Source organism: Mustela erminea, chromosome 4, assembly GCF_009829155.1.
Source record: "Mustela erminea isolate mMusErm1 chromosome 4, mMusErm1.Pri, whole genome shotgun sequence".
NCBI lineage: Eukaryota > Metazoa > Chordata > Mammalia > Carnivora > Mustelidae > Mustela > Mustela erminea.
Genome location: NC_045617.1, coordinates 124,598,538 through 124,616,132, shown reverse-complemented (window position 1 = coordinate 124,616,132; position 17,595 = coordinate 124,598,538). Strand labels below are relative to the sequence as shown.

Here is a 17,595-nt window from a genome sequence, read left to right as displayed (position 1 = left end):
TGTTTTTGTGCCAATAACACACTGTCTTAATAATGACAGCTTTGTAATACAACTTGACATCAGGAATTGTGATGCCTCTAACTTTGGTTTTGATTTCAACATTCCTATGGCTACTCAGGATCTTTTCTCATTCCATACAAATTTTAAGATTGTTTGTTCTAGCTCTGTGAAGAATATCGATGGTATTTTGATAGAGATTGAATTGAATGTGTAGATTGTTCTGGGTAGCATAGACATTTTAACAATATTTATTCTACCAACCCAAGAGCATGGAATGCTTTTCCATTTCTTTGTGCCTTCCTCAATTTCATAAGCATTCTGTAGATTTTAGGGTACAGACCCTTTACCTTTGGTTAGGGTTAGTCCCAGGTATCTTATGGTTTTTGGTGCAGTTGTAAATGGGATTTATTCCTTGATTTCTCTATCTTCTGCTTCATTATTAGTGTATAAAAATGCAACTAATTTCTGTGCGTTGATTTTATATCCTGTGACTTTTCTCAATTTTTGTATCATTTATAGCAATTTTGGGGTGGAATATCTCAGGATTTTTACATAAAGTATCATGGCATCTGTGAAGAGTGAGCGTTTGACTTCTTCTTTGCCAATTTGGGTGCCTTTTATTTCTTTTGGTTTTCTGATAGCTGAGACTAGGACTTGCAGTACTGTGTTGAACAAGAGTGATGAGAGTTGATATCCCTGTCGTGTTCCTGATCTTAGGACAAAAGGTCTCAGTTTTTCCCTGTTGAGGATAATATTCACTATGGGTCTTTCTTTCTTTCTTTCTTTTTTTCTTTAAAGACTTATTCACTTGTTTATTTGAGAGAGAGATAATGAGAGCATGAGCCACAAGGAAAGGGAGAAGCAAGCTCCCCACGGAACAGGGATCCCAACATAGGGCTTGATCCCAGGACCCAGGGATTATGACCTAAACCAGAAGCAGACACCCAGGCGCCCCTTGCTGTGTGTTTTTTGCATATGCCTTTTTTGATACTGAGTTGTGTTGCTTCTATCCCTACACTGCAGGGAGTTTTTGTCAAGAAAGAATGATGGATTTTGTCAAATGCTTTTTCTGCATGTATCGAGAAGATCATATAGTTCTTGTCCTTTATTTTTTTTTTAATTAATGTGATATATCACCTTAATTGATTTTTAAACGTTGAACCACAATTTGTAGCCCAGGGATAAATCCGACTTGGTTGTTGTGGTGAATAATCCTTTTAATTTACTGTTGGATCCTATTAGCTAGTGTCCTGTTGAGAATTTTAGAATCGGTTCATTAGGGATATTGGTCTGTAATTCTCCCTTTTCATGGGGTCTTTGTCTGGCTTTGGGATCAAAATAATCCTGGTCCAATAGAGTAAGTTTGGAAGTTTTCCTTCCATTTCTATTTTTTGAAACAGTTTCAGAAGACTAGGTATTAATTCTTCTTTAAATGTTTGGTAGAATTCCACTGAACTTCCCCTTACTTTGAATCTGCAGGTGTCATTAGGTCTAAATAAGTCTCTTATAGGCAGCATGTACATGGGACTTTTTTTTTTTTTTAATATTCTGACATTCTGTGTCTTTTGATTGGAGCATTTCGTCCATTTACATTCAGAATTATTATTGATAGATATGTATATAGTGCCACTTTATTCCCTGTTTTGTCTTTTTTTTTTTTTCTGGAGATTTTCTCTTTTTCTTTCTAGTCATTGTCACTTTTGGTCTTTCCTTCCCACTCAACAAGTCCCCTTTAATATTTCTTGCAGGGATGGTTTAATGGTCATGAAGTCCTTTTTAGTTTTTGTTTATCTGGGAAGCTCGTTATGTATCCTGCTGCATAGAGTATTCTTGGCTGCAGATTTTTCCCATTCACCACATTGAATGTCGCTGTCTTCTGGCTTGCCAAGTTTCTGTGGAGAGTTCTGCAGCTACCCTTCAGGTCTTCTGTTGTAAGTTGGGGACTTCTTTTGTCTTGCTATCTTCAAGAGTTTTTCTCTATCACTATATTTTGCAAATTAACTGTGGAATATGTTGGTGTTGGCCTGCTATTGTTGATTTTGAGGGAGTTCTCTGTGTCTCCTGAATTTGGATGTCTCTATTCTTTTCTAGATGAAGGAAGTTTTCAGCTATTATTTCCCCATATAAACCTCTTGCCCACTTTCCTCTCTCTTCTTCTGGGACTCCTATGATACGAATGTTTTCATGTTTGATTAATTCATGGAGTTCCCTAAGTCTATTATTGTGATCCATAATTCTCTCTTTTGTTTGGCTTCATTATTGTCCATTGTACTATTTTCTGTATCACTTATTCATTGCCCTGCTTCTTCTATCCTTGCAGTCATTACATCCAGTCTGTTTTGAATTTCAGTTATTACATTTTTCATTTTTTTTAAATTCTTTTATATCTGTGGTAAGCATCTCCCTGATATCTTTCATTTTTTTTTCAAGCCCAGTGATTATCCTTATGACTGTTTCTTTAAATTCTGCGTCAGGCATATACTTATACCTTTTTGATTTGATCTCTGCCTGTGACCTTTTTTTGTTCTTTCTTTTAGGACGAATTCCTCTGCTTTTTTGTTTTGTCTAAGTCTCTGTCTTTTTCTATATTAGAAAATCTTGCTGTGTTTCCTGATATTGAGAGCTTTAGGAAGAAGAGGTCATACAGTGTCCAGGGCCTGGTGCTTCAGGAAGCATCTCTGGTATATGCTGCATGCATTCTGCTACTGTGTTTGGGAGTGTTTGGACATTGGCCAGAGTATGGCAAGTTTTAACTAGGTGTGCTCTGGTCTTCTTGTTAAATGAGACCTGATGCTATTTCCACTACAAGTGAAGTTTTCAGAACTCCATGGTTAATAGATGTGGTACAGGGGTTTTCTGCTGGTCTTTTGGGAAAGGGCCTCCTGCTCTGAGGAAAGCAGTATCAGCAGAATGCAAGGGAATGAGACTTGGTGTAAGCAGATTAGGCAGCCAGTGTTGGCATTGTGCTGTTTACTTAAGTTGGTTTATGCTGAAGGATGGGGGAAAGAAATGGTGCCAGCCAGCTCCTTTGTCCCTAGAGAGGGGTCTCTGTGCTTGCTGCTCCCAGGGAAACACTTCCAGAAGGGTGAATAATTTCCTCTTATGCATCCCTAGTGTTTCTCAGATCGCTGTTTTCTCTCTTTCTATCTCCAGGTTGCTTGCCTGCCTGGAGCAGCACAGTGCACTTTGGGTTATATCCCATCCAAGTCTGGTGACTTTTGAAACTCCAAACTTTAAGGTCATGCTGTAGCGGGTTCTGAGCACGTCTTCTTGGGGAGGGTCTCATTGCTCTGGGGCAGTTATGCTAGAGTGCAGGGGCATGGGATTTGGAGCAGAGGCTAAACAGCCAGTGTGCAGGTTTTCTGCCCTTAGTGCCTAGGCCGGGGGTGGGGGGGTGGGAAGAAATGGCGCTCTGCAGCTCTTTTGTCCTCCAAGAGATGTCTCTGTGAATGCCACCTCTCACAGATGTGCTCCAAGAAGAGTGAACAGTCTCTCCCCCATGTACCTTAGGTGATCCTTGGATTGCGCTGTCTGCCCTCGTCTGCTTGCTTGCCTTCTCTCTAGGACTAGGATCTCTATCTCAGCCAAGCCCACTGACCTTTGAACTCCAGTCTCTGAGCCCTACTGGTCGCAGAAACTCAAAAAAATCAGCCTCTCTCCAGCCCTTCTCGTTTTTCCAGCTAATGGCTTTGGGGAAGTGTTGTCCTTGTATGCTCTTCTCTCTCTCCTTTCTCTGTGAGTAGGGCTCCTTCCCCTCAGCAATACCTGTGATCCTTTTCTTCCCACAAATCATACCACCACAGTTCCTGTCTTTCTCAATTTGGCCTCTTCTCTCCCTCCAATTAAAAAGTTTTTTTCTGTCAGACCTTAGGTTGATTTCTTGGGTATTCAGAATGATTTGATAGTTATCTAGTTGTGCTGAGGTGCCATACAGGCCTAGATTCCTTCTAGTACACTTTAATCTTAGTATCCCCTTATTCTTAGCTCCTTAGTACACTTTAATCTTAGCTCCTCCCAGTCTGAGGAAGAAAATGCTTTAATTTCAGTTTTTCTGGTGTCCTGTAAAAAGTTTTTTCAACATTCTGCTTTCACACATGTCTGTATCATTTTGCATTTTTATTCCTCTCAGCCGCATGAGAGTTGTGTGGCTCTGTGCTGAGGACAGGTTTGGGGTTCTTGCCCTCTGCCATGGTATAGAACAGCCACACCACTGATACTGTGTCATAACTTCCTCTTCCTATCTGCTTTGTCTCTAATCCTGATGGCTCATGAGGACTGGAAAGGTTAGCTGCTTCCATATCAGTGCCTTGGTTGATTGTGTTAATAGATAGCTCTTTTACAGAACACTAATTTTAGTGTTTAAATAGAAATGTCCAATATATATCACTTATTAGCTGTGACTTGAGGCAAATAACTTTATTACTCTGTGCCTGATTGCACAGGTCAGGTTTGAGGATTAAACAAGTTAATGTCAGTGAAGTGCTTATAACAGTGTCCAGGTAAATGAAAATTTAATCTTATTATTTAGAATGCATATTTATTCCAGTATTTACAATTGTATTGGCCTGGCACATAATAGGTGTTCAGAGAATAAAGTTTAGTAGCATTAAGAAATAGTGGACTGTTGGGGTGCCTGGATAGCTCAGTTGGTTAAGTGTCTGCCTTTGACTCAAGTCATGATCCCAGGGTCCTGAGACTGAGCCCTGCACTGGGATCCCTGCTCAGCAGAAACCCCACTTCTCTCTCTCCGGCTGCTGCTCTGCCTGCTTGTGTGCTCTCTATCTCTCTCTTTATCAAATAAATAAATAAAATCTTAAAAAAAAAAAAAAAAGAAATAGTGGACTGTTTCATACTGAATAATGTCTAGATGGATTCACTCATCAAAAGAATTAGTACCTTAGGAAATGGATTTTAGACCTAGTTATTTGTTTCCAGTCCAATGTTTCTTCCTTCCAGATTGATTGCTGTAAGTCACCTACCACACAAAGATAGTAGTTGCCTTATCTGGAGTTTTTTAGAGTTCATAAAATTCCTAAGATTTTCATCTGGAGTATTTTAGTGAAACATTAGTTGTTGGATATGCCTATGATATTTTTACCTATCTGTATCTTTAAGCCTTTAAGAGATTATAGTTATAATTAGTAATTATAATTATAATTATTAGTTAATAATTATAATTATTTTAAAAATTGAGTATACTATAATGATTTGGGCATGTTTTTAAACTATTTATCCTCTATTGAAAAGCGAGAAAGACACTGAAGGGTAGTAGAAGGGAATGGAATGGAGGAGTTAGGAATGTGTGGTCACCATATCAAACTATTAGTGAAATCCAGAAACTTAATTAAATTAAAACTAGGAAGAGTTCCAAGGCTTTTGATAGTCGGTATTTAAACTCACATAAGAGAGTTTTGTAATATTTAAACAGTATTTACTTGAAGGGTTTTTTTCTAGTTAGAGAACTATTTTACTTTATCAAGAGCCCATCCGTTAAAGATTTAGATGGAGTTTCAGACAGTTTAAAAAATAGTTCTTCAAACCAGTCATGCCCATGTGAAGTAACATACATGAATCAGAACAGTGAAATCTAGCCGTTGGTCTTACCACAAAGTAGTTTTGGTCTGTGTGTGCAGGAAAGAGTTAAGGTTTTTAGTTAACGAAATGGTTAATATTAGGTTGAGATCTCACCTTTAGATATACCCTAAATATAATATAATTTGGAGTGAATATGTTAAGGCATCCAAATAATTTTTAAACACTAATAATCAACATTTTAAAAAGTTGTATGACTCATGGTATATAAATTAAAATGCACTTTATCTTCCAAAATTAGATTTTCTTTTAAAAATAGGGCAATATGTTGATAGGTAACTATTTTTTAATTAACAGTTTCAAGAGGTATGCCTTAAAACTAATTCCTGCCCTCTCCAATTTCTATGTATTTGGAGACCAGACCTTGAAGTTTGTAAATTATTTTGTCTAGTAAATGTCATCATGCATTCATTAGCACCTGTTTAATAGGCATAATTTAGTTTTAATTTTGATATATTTTGTAAGGATTGATCTTCACTCTTTTATTTGATTTAAAAATATTTAGAACAAAGCTATGAAATAACTAGCCCATTAAACAAGCCCACTATACAAAAAGTTCAGTATTAAGAACTGTGACAGCTAGAATTAGAAAAGCACCATCTGTTATCAGTATACTTACAGTTTTATGCTGGCTTGACTCATTATTGAAACAAATTATGCCTTTACTTCAGAGCTCAATCCCTTTGTCCATAGCACACTAAACCAGCACTGTCATTTAGAGTTCAGAGAAATAGAAACAAGAAGATGTTGATTCTGCTTCCAACTGTGTATAAAGAGAAAGATTTACAAAAGGAATTTGGCTTACCTGATTATAGAGGTTAAGAAGTCCCAGAATCTGCAGTCCTCAAGTTGGAGACTCAAGAACGCCCATGGTGTAGTTCCAATCTGAAAACCAAGAGGCTGGAGATCCAGGAAGTACCAATGTTTCAGTTCAATGTCCCCATTCAAGGCAGTGAAGCGGGAGGAGTTACCCCCTTACTGGAAGGAGGGTCAGCTTTTTTGTTCTAGTCAGGCCTTCCACTGATTGGATGGGTTCCACCCTCATTAATGAGGACAATCTGCTTTCCTTGGCCTACCAATTCAAATGTTAATCTCATCCAAAATCACTCTCATAGATATACCCAGAGTAATGTTAAATAAATATCTGAGCACCCTGTGGCCCACTCAGGTTAACAGGTAGAATTAACCATCACAAGGTCCTTAACTTAGGTTTTACAGTATAGAATTCCAGTGTCATTCTGTGCCTTTTCATATCACAGCGGGTGCTCGGTTCCTTAGCAATATCTGAATTCCACACCTATAGGAGCCCACCCAACCCTCAATATTCACAGGGAATTCTTAAACCTCTGCTTATCCCTTTTGCTATTTTAAGTCTCCAGGAGAAGCAGTGAATCTGTTGGACTTTTTAGGAATATATCATAGGATTATGCCTGGCAGATCTCCTTCAAAGGGCCAGTTAGCCTTGTGAAGATGTAGGAGTTCAAGTTTTTTTAAAGAAGACCTTCAATTATCCTAGCAGTATGCTTTCTAAAATATATCTTAGGAGGTCCTGAGGAACGCTAACCCTGGGTGATCCTTCATTCACCAACTATCCTGAACACACTATGTGACAGGTACTGATACATGTACATACACTACATATACATGTATGTACATGTAACACACATATAATGTAAATTCTAAAATATATAAATATATAAAATAGTGCCCAAGATAAATATGACATCTCCCCTCCTGGAGGGACAGAACCAAAATCAATTTTTAAAAAATTTATCTTAAATTTTGCTAACAGCTATAAAAGAAACAAGTAGGGTTCTAAGATAAAGAATATCATTGGGATGGAGGTCAGGAAAGATCTCTCTAAGGAGATGACACTGAAACCAAAACTTGAAACATAAGAGGGAAACAGCCACACAAAGAATCAGGGAAAAGAATGTATTGGGAAGAAACAACAGCACATTGCAAAGCCAAGGAAAGGAGCTTGGCATATTTGAAAAACAGAAAGAAGGTAAAAACATTCAGAGTATACTGAGCTGTGGTTTAGGGTATCAGGAGAAGCGGGAGATGAGGCTAGAGGAGGAAGCAGGGACCAACTGACAAGGCTTTGTTACAGACCGTGGTAAAGAATGTGTATTCCAAGTATGGTGGGAAGCCACCGATAGACCCTAATTGGTGGAGTAACCTGATCAGAGTTTTGGTTTTAAAAAGACCAGTCTGGTTATCTGTTCAAGAATGAATTGGCAGGGAACAAAAGGCGGAGTGGGTAAACTATTAAAGCTGTCTGGGCAGGAAATGATGGTGTTTGGATTAAGGTTTTGTTAGTGGAGTTGGAGAGAAAATGATAGATTTCATTTGTATTTTGGAAGTAGTGTTGACCAGAGTTACTGATGGATCAGATGAGTAAGATGAGGGCAAGAGTTAACATAGAGCTACCAAATGGACTCTCAAATGAGTAGGTGTGACATTTACAAAGCCAGATAGACTTGAAGAACATGCTTGGAGGAAAATAGCAGTTTTCTACTTTTAATGTATTGAGTTTGAGATTATTGTGAGTTATTCAAGAAGAGACATTAAGTAGACAATCTGAAAATCAGATTTGGGCTTCAGAGGAAAGATTTGGGGTAGAGATATAAATCTGGAAGTGTGACCTTGTGATTTATAATAAGAAATATATATGGTCTTTTGGTTTGGGGCACAGATTCTAAAACCCTGGGAATTTCCTTAAATGAGGAAATTTTTTTGTTAATAATGTGTCTTTTGTTAATAACATGACCTCCATTGCCACCCAAGGATGGGGTGCTGATTGCTTGGATCACCAACGATACAATTAGAGGGTTGAAATTTATAGTCTAACCCTCAGACCTCTAAGTAGGGGAATGGAGCTGGAGGTTGAATCAGTTGCCAATGGCTGGTGATATAATCAGTCATGCCTTTGCAATGAAGCCTCCATAAAAACCCAAAGGACAGGGTTTAGAGAACTTCCAGGTTGGTGAATGTGTGGAGATGCAAGGAGAGGGCATGGAAGCACTGCATTCTTTCCTTATACCTTGCCCCAACCATTTCTGAGTTTTATCCTTTTATAATAAACTGGTAATCTAGTGGGTAAACATATTTCCTAGTTCTGTGAGCTGTTGTAACAAGTTAATTGAACCCATGCAGGGAATTATAAGAACCTCTGATCTGTAGCCAATAGATCAGAAGCACAAGTAACAACCTGGTCTTGAGACTGGATTGGCATCTAACTGTGTGTTGGGGGGGTGCAAATCTTGTAGGACTGGGCCTTTAACTTGTGGGATCAGATGTTATCTCTAGGTACATTGTGTCAGAATTGAGTTGAATTGAGGACACCCAACTGGTGTCTGGAGAATTCCTTGTTCTTGAGGGAAAACTCCTCCCCCAAATACACACATGTTGGAATTGAGTACAAAATCCGAAATAGGAAGACACTAGACTGAAATGATATGTGAAGCCTTGAGAATAAATTAGTGAGAGTGTATAGAGAACAAAAGTGCCTAAGACTAGGACACGGCAAACTGCATTAATTAGAGAATAGCTAATATATCACCTTTAAGCCTGGGGCCATTGATTTGCTTTTCTACACCTAGGCCACTATATTGCCTGAAGTGTTAACTTTGAATCAGAGCATCACACTTTGACAGAAACAGAAAGTAGGCTAGCAGACATTCAGGGCCAGTTGGACTTAACTGAGTGGTCATGACTCAGATGGGAGTCACTCTTGACATCTTTCCTTTCTCGCTGAAACACCCAGTAGAATTGACAGGTTCAGTCGCCTCTACCTTGGAATCTTGTGTCTGAGCCATCCGCACAAGTTCATGACTTACCTCCTTTCGCCTTAGTTGCTGTGATTGCTCACCTAGGTGAGTGCAACATCCTTATAATTGGCTGTGCTAATACCAGCCCCTATAGTCACTTCTCACTGTCACTTTAAAACACTTCAGTTACTTCTCATTTGTTTTAAAAATAAAGGGACAAAAACATCAGCTTCTAAGTGAAATCCTCATTTATAAAGACTTTTGAGTATTGTTTCTTAATGAATTTAAGAATTTGCTTATTGAATTATTACTGAGGTGAATTTTAGGCTTAGTTTTTTCAAAAATTAATTTAATATAAAATTATACAATAAATGTAAATTAGAGCCTGAAGAGGTATGTATATATGCATATGTTGACCACTTTTTAACAGGTATGTCTGATGTTTTTGTTGAAAACATTCAGCAATCCTTACCCTTCTTTTGCTCATTCATGTTAGTAATGCTTATAATAATGAACTCTGTAGACTGTTTCTCTGCCTTATACCAAAAATATATGGAACATTATTTGTATTTTAAAATTAACTTGAAGTCAGTTGTCAACTTGAAAGTTCTCTTGACATGTCTCTAGTGAATAATTCATAAGCATTTTACCTTTAAAGGATAATTTCACATTATGTTAGTGAAGTATCAGAATTTTTGTTTTTACTGTACCATTTTGTTATTATTTCTTTATTTCGAAAGTTTTCCAAGTTCACCCTCCGTTCTCAGGCATTTTATATGGTAATATTTAGTTGTTTGAAAATTTGGGAGTAAAAAGTTAACTAAAATCCAATTGAATATATTTCTCTTTTAATCAATGTAGTGTTCCACACACTACTTTAAGGAGAAAGAAATATCAGAGGAAAACATGGCTAGCAGTAAATACATAAAAATATAGTTTTAGAATTCTAGAATATATTCTCTCCTGAATTAAACTATAAAGTCCCTAAAAGAACAGTGATTTATAATTTTTTAAAAATAAAATGCCAAGTATAATGCTTAAAGGAAGGGAATGGATAGCCCAAGATTCCTAGATGTTAATCAAGAGTGTATTTTTCCTTTTTTTTCTATACTATCTAATGAGAAAAGTATTGAGAAATTTATCCCGGGTATGATTTAGTCTGTTTTTAAATCAGATCTAGATTATGTCTTAAACATTCATTTCAGTCAAGCTACAACTTTATCTTATGGTCTCTTTATATACAGCTGTTATCTGAAGACAACTAATATATTTGATTTTCCTTTTTTAATTTTTAAGACTGCAGAGAAATCAGGCCAGATTGAAAGATCAAAGAATGTAAGGCAAAGACAAAATGATTTTAAGGTAAGTTAAGGATAAGTATGTAGACTTTTTCACAGGGTAAGATTTTCTCGACCAAAGTTACTAGAAAACTTTACATTCAAACTATTCATCATTGTTCAGGCAGATTCCGTTAGCTGATTTAGTCAAATTAATGACTTCTAATGAAGTTTTACTCTCATAATTATCTAGAAAATGATTCAAGAAGTAATGCAGTGTCTTGTGAAGTTGATCCGTGGAGCCCTGCTCCCACTCAGCATCCCAGAGTGTGGAGTGAGGCAGTATGGAGGCTGGGAAGTGAAATCTGAGCTCTCAGGACAGTGGCTTGCTCATGTCATCCAGACTATAAGGTAAATATGGACTCATTCTTCTGAAAAGGGGTAAATTTTTTTTGTCTTTTTGAGGGAAAAAGGAAATACCAACACATTCAATTTGGGATAAGATTTTTTAATATAGTCAACAAAGAATTTTACTGTCTTCTTGCCTCCAGTATTTCCTCTGTATCATAAAGCATCTAAGCTAAACCTGTTTGATGAGAATGTCATACTGAATGAGGATCTTCTTATTGTTTAATTCGGTATTAGTGCTGTATTATGATTCCTATTATGGTTTTACTTTCCCTAGGCTTTCAGTATGATATTGTAGCTTATAACCTCTGTAGCCTGGCCAAACTGATGACAGGAATTGCTTCAATATCATACTCTGCTCATTTTTGTTTTATTGTGTCTCTTTCACAGGCTTACTTATGAATCGTTGACTGCCCTTGAAATTCCTAATGACATGTTACAGACTATCCAGGATCTCATTTTGGATCTCCGAGTACGTTGTGTGATGGTCACATTGCAACACACAGCAGAAGGTATGTTAAGAAAAATTAATGACATTTGCTAGGTAATGATTATCTAAATATGCCACCTCTTTCTATCTTCTAATCCTTGAAAATGACAGAATTACTTCTATGGGAAATTGAATATTTTAGATCACAAATAGCTGCTCAATAGGATTTTTTTCCTTTTCTAAATATCTTTCCAAATCTATTTACCTGAGATGCCAGACCATGCATAAATTAATATGGATATACTTGAAAATATTTCAGGATATGAGAACATCCTTATGGCAAATGTTAAGTAGAAAAAGTATATTATAAAATGTATATAAAGTATGAGTCCAGTTTTGAAAAGATGTATACTATATTTTTTAAAGATTTATTTATTTATTTATCAGAGAAAGAGAGGAAGTGAGAGAGGACCAGCAGGGGGAGCAGTAGGCAGAGGCAGAAGCAGGTTCCCGCTGAAAAGGAGTCCGATGTGGGACTGGATCCTAAGACCCTGAGCCAAAGGCAGATACTTAACTGACTGAGCCACCCAGGCGTCCTGTATGTATATTTTAAATATTTAGAAATACCAGTGTAAAGTCAGAAGAAAGACTAACAGTGGTTTTCTGTATAGTAGAAATTATAAGTGATGCACATTTTCTTTATATATTTTAGAATTTTCAGGATTTTGTGCATATAATCATAAAAAAAGGGTTATCTTTATAAAGCAGCAATTTGGATATTAAATATTTTCAAAGGCAGCCAAGAACATCATTATAAATAACATAAGCCATAAGTGTCTGTCACCAGGACTTTCAAGTAGGAAGGTCACATCTTAGGGCACCTTGGCGGCCCGGTCGGTTAAGTATCCAACTCTTGGTTTTGGCTCAGGTTAATGATCTTGTAGTTGTGGGATTGATCAAGTCCAACATTGGCTCTGTGTGCTCAGTGTGGACTCTGCTTCAGGTTCTCTCTCCTCCTCTTCCCTCTCACTGGTGCTCGCTCTCTCAAATAAATAAAATCTAAAAAAAAAAAAAAAGGTCACATCTCTACAGAATTGGTGACTAAACATACTGTGTCAACAGAAAGGGAACAGAATCCAGGTGAGAAACAGCAGTGTCCTCTGAATTTACCTGCTCCCACTAGGGACCTGAGACAGCCTGAAATGCTAAAGGTTGGGACAGGTAGCATTCCTTTGTAAATCATCAGAAGTGTCTTAGATTAGGGGCACCTGGGTGGCTCAGTTGGTTAAGTGACTGCCTTTGGGTCAGGTCATGATCCCAGAGTCTTGGGATTGAGCCCCACATCGGGCTCCCAGCTCCACGGGGAGTCTGCTTCTCCCCTGACTCCTCCCTTTCATGCTCCTTCTCACTCTCTCTCTCTCTCAAATGAATAAATAAAATCTTAAAAAAATCTTTTTTTAAAAGTGTCTAAGATTAAAACAATATAAATTTTTCATCAGATATTTTAGGAAAAAAATATTTTGTAGCTTATTTTGTACATGTTAACTATTTTCAGGAGTGCTTTGAATAAGTAATAAACCATTATCTGAAGTTGTCATTAAGCCTAGCCTAGCAGTCTCCAAATTGGGCTAAATTTATTTACATTAATGTTTTATGAAAAAAAATCCAGAAAACAATACATATTTAAATCCTTGAGTTTAACAGAATTATGTTTTATATTATTACTTATCTTTCATTTTTTTATAAACCCATATAAAATGATGAAAACCCATAATATTTACAGATTTTATCTCTGCAAAGTTCAACTAGATAATTATAATAGAAAAAGTATTTGTGTGCTTATTTTCTCTTTAGAAATAAAGAGGTTAGCTGAAAAGGAAGACTGGATTATAGATAATGAAGGACTGACTTCTCTTGTAAGTTTAAATTCTTTTCAGTGATTAATCATTAGTGTATATTTATTCAAAATAATGGTTTATTTTATTAATAAGCATATATTCTAGGGGAGGCTGTGGGAGGGATGGGATAGCTAAGAGATGGTCATTGGGGAGGGTATGTGCTATGGTGAGTGCTTTGAATTGTGTAAGACTGATTAATCACAGACTTGTACCCCTGAAACAAATAATACATTATATGTTAACTAAAAAATAAGCATATATTCTCTGCATTGTAATTCTATATCATTTTCAGAAATAGAAAAAAATAATGAAATAGAAATAATAATAGAAATAGAAAATATAAATATTTTTATATATAGAAATATATGAAAATAGAAAATATATAAAAATACATGTATAAATATATATAAATTATATATGTAATTTATATATATATAGAAAAATAAACTTTTTAATGTTTTCCTTTTCAGAGTCAATTTTGCTTAACACTAACCACAAATATTTAAAAATTAATAAAAACTGTGATTTCTTTTAGGGTACTCTTCATCGTGTGTCACTGTTATCTGCATTACATTTTAAAATGGACTGTGCTTCATTCTAAGTTACCCAGTAACTTGTATTTTTTAGAAAAATAAAATAGAAAGAAATGTTGGTGCTGGCCTCTAAGCCAAAACAAAACAAAACAAACAACAATAACAGCAAACCTCTCCAGATACATACATAGGTCAAGCAGGCAATTAAAAAGTTTAACTATAATATTAAGCAACTGTAACCATAGAATAATTTCATGTTTGTCACAGATACAAGTTAGAAGACTAAACTTTGTAGATGAAGGCAGAAACCTGACTGCATTCCCCAGATGTATTTTCTCCATTTTTCTTTCTAAGTTAAAACAGAAACTGTTGGGATTAACAATGTGCTCTGCAAAACAACAACAACAACAACAAAAACCTGCATTTTTCCAGCCTCCACTGGGATAGGATGTGAATAAATTCTAGTCAACTAGATGTAGGAAGACTGGTCAGCTGTGTCTTGCGCCTAAGAAAGTGCTGGACTTTTCCCATGACAGGAATAAGGCCAGGGTGGTTGGAACTACAGTGGCCTTCTTGTGATCATGAGGCCATCCAGAGACAGAAGCCACAATAAGGATCACAATGAAGAAAGTCAGAAGGAGCCTTTTGTATTGACTGCATCACTAAGCTGCCACACTAGTTCAGTTTCTTTAATGTTAGAGAAAAAAGAAATGCCCACCTTGTCTAAAGGCCTTCGATGTTTTAGCATCTGAATGTCAATTTAACTGATACACCTACCTACAGGATCATTGTGGGAATCCATGAAACAGATGTGAAAACATGGTATATCATGAAAACTATTTTCAAAATAATTTTGAAAATCTAAGAGTCTCATCTGAACAGATGATGACTCTAAAATTAATATGCCGTGTTTCTGATTGGCTCTGTGTGCTCAGTGTGGACTCTGCTTCAGGTTCTCTCTCCTCCTCTTCCCTCTCACCCGTGCTCGCTCTCTCAAATAAATAAATAAAATCTAAAAAAAAAAAAGTCACATCTTTACAGAATTGGTAACTAAACGTACCGTGTCAACAGAAAGGGAACAGAATCCCGGTTCAGTCCTTAGTTCTGTCACATAATAGTCATGCAATCTTTTTTTTTTTTTTTTTAAGTTTATTTATTTATCTCTACACCCAACATGGGGCCGGAACTCAGGACCATAAAACCAAGAGTTGCATGCTCTTCTGACTGAGCCAGTCAGATGATCCAGTAGCCATACACTCTTAAAGAAGTCACTTTACCTCTCTGGGTCCCATTTAGTGCTTATGTGATAGCAACTGAATCTGGGTCCCGGTGAATGTTACATGATAACTGCCACATCTGGGTCCCACCGTGTGCTTATGTGGTGGCTGCCATATCTAAGTTTGGTTGTTTGATTATAGTAGTTAAACCTTTTTGAAAATATTTTGAAATGGCCACTATAGACTTGTTTGTAGTCAATTTAAAGCTTAACTATAATATTAAGAAACTGTAACTATAGAATAATTTCATGTTTGTCACAAATACAAGTAGAAGACTAAACTTTGTAGATGAATGACCCACAGAAAGTTATAATTCCGGTGTCAGCCATTGTGTCTTATAGCCAGGTGTTGGTAAAGAAATATGCTAACATAATAGTGTTGATAAAGCTGAGCGTGTTTTAAGCTAGTCAGCATGGACCTCACTTCAGAAAAAAAAGGTGAATCAGTGCATAGAGTAAAAGTTGAAGCTCCAGCTCTAGCTTTGAGTATTTTAACTTAACATCTGTAAAATTCTTAAAACTTTGAACAATGACTTAAATTGTCTCAAATTCTATTATACACTACTAATTTATATCTTCTTAACATTTCCAAAGTACCAGTCACATTTTTTTTTAAAGACTTTATTTATTTATTTGACAGAGAGAGATCACAAGTAGGCAGAGAGGCAGGCAGAGAGAGAGAGGAGGAAGCAGGCTCCCTGCTGAGAAGAGAGCCTGATGCGGGACTCGATCCCAGGACCCTGAGATCATGCCCTGAGCCGAAGGCAGCGGCTTAACCCACGAGCCACCCAGGCGCCCTACCAGTCACATTTTTAAGACTAGTAATATATTTTTCTTTCCCTGAAATTTTTAATTTTTTAAAATTTTCAATTCTGAGAACTTTCCTCTTTCCTAAGAACTGGAATGATTTGTGATAACTCCTTTAATCAGCTAAATTGGGTGGTTCCTAACAATATGCAGAGATAGTTCTGTTTCTTTTTAGAGAAAAGAAATAGCATATGTTTGTACTTTTACTCCCAGTTTAACTGAAACTACTAGAGTTCTCTGGTATTCCGTTTACTATATTAATATAAATATAAAAAGAAATTAAGAAAATCTAGTTCAGCTATTAATGCATGAAATCTAAGTAACTACATATGAACATCAACATGTAATTCCCCGCAGTTGAATTTTGGATTTAATGCTATTATTATTTTAACATCTTAGATTTTCCCAACTTTTGAGGCAGGTAGGTTGGAGGGATAAGGTCAGGTATATAACAAACTTTTTGACTCTTGAAATACTTGTGTGCTGTTGGTATTTCATACTATATGCTTTTATTTTTATTTATTTTGGGGGTACTTTGAAGTATTTTTATGGCGCCCTCTTGTGGTTCCAAAGTGGAGTACTAAAATGATAGTAAGGTTGAGGCAATATTTTAGCTTTCATTAAGTGTGGGTTCCTTTTTGTAAAAAAGAAGAAAAAAGAATCATCTTTGTATATAGGTATCCCTTCTTTTCTCCCCCAATCTCTTTTAAAAATTGAAGCATTTGCACATAGCTTTTCAGTTGAACTATGAGCCTTATGTAGCCTTGTGCTCCTGAGTGAAACCCAGACCCCTAGCCTCATCTTGTACTGCCAAGCTCACGGTTAGTGGTTGCGATGCACTGCTATTCTTGTGGTTCCACAACCCATTTGGTCTCTGCCCACGCTGGCCTATGCACATGTTGTCCTGCCCCCTTCCCTTATCTTTTAAGGGATTGTCTCCTCTTCCCCTTCAAATGTCAGCTTAAACATTTTTCACTAAGTCTTCTTTGTCTTAGTTGGAGCAGATTCCCCTCCAGCATCCTCCTCCTCCTCCTCCTCATCATCAATTTTTCTCTGAGCTCCCATTTGTTCTTTTCATGTATATAAAAAATAACTGTAATGACTTTGGAATTAAAGATCATAGACCTCCTACGAATAATATTAGTAACATTAAATTTTGAGCAGTTCTAGACATGTAGAAGATCTAGGAGACTGAGCTCAGAATATATCCTGGAAGTGGTATTTAAAATATGAATTTGTGGGGCACCTCTTTTTAAAAGTATTTTCTTATTGGCCTTATCTTTAAACTTCTTAAAAATAAGATTTTCTTGGGGCACCTGGGTGGTTCAGTTGGTTAAGCGTCTTACTCCTGATATCAGCTCAGGTCATGATCTCAGGGTCATGAGATGGAGCCCCACATCAGGCTCACCACTGAAGGTGGAGTCTGCTTAAGATTCTCTTTCTCCCTCTGCCCCTACCAATTGAGCATGCTTTCTTTCTCTCAAAATAATAATAATAAAATATAAACTTGTTATATCTGTTCATCAGGTCATTTGCCTCTCAGTAGAATTTTGAAGAAAAATTTTATTTATACCTGACTTGTTCTAGAAGTAGATGTATTT

At 36.6% G+C, this 17,595-nt stretch overlaps 1 protein-coding gene across 8 annotated transcripts in view; it reads left to right on the top strand.

Moving 5' to 3' along the window:
* Window positions 1-17,595, top strand: part of EXOC2 (exocyst complex component 2) — a 276,866-nt gene that overhangs the window by 163,873 nt on the left and 95,398 nt on the right. For all 8 annotated transcript variants that reach the window (XR_004285152.1, XM_032340937.1, XM_032340932.1 and 5 more), the window contains 4 exons: window positions 10,662-10,727; window positions 10,896-11,053; window positions 11,441-11,562; window positions 13,335-13,396. Coding sequence is in view for 7 of the 8 variants with exons in the window: in XM_032340937.1 (XP_032196828.1) it covers window positions 10,662-10,727; window positions 10,896-11,053; window positions 11,441-11,562; window positions 13,335-13,396 (408 nt within the window). In the remaining variant the exon portion in view is untranslated. The remainder of the gene's footprint in view (window positions 1-10,661; window positions 10,728-10,895; window positions 11,054-11,440; window positions 11,563-13,334; window positions 13,397-17,595) is intronic.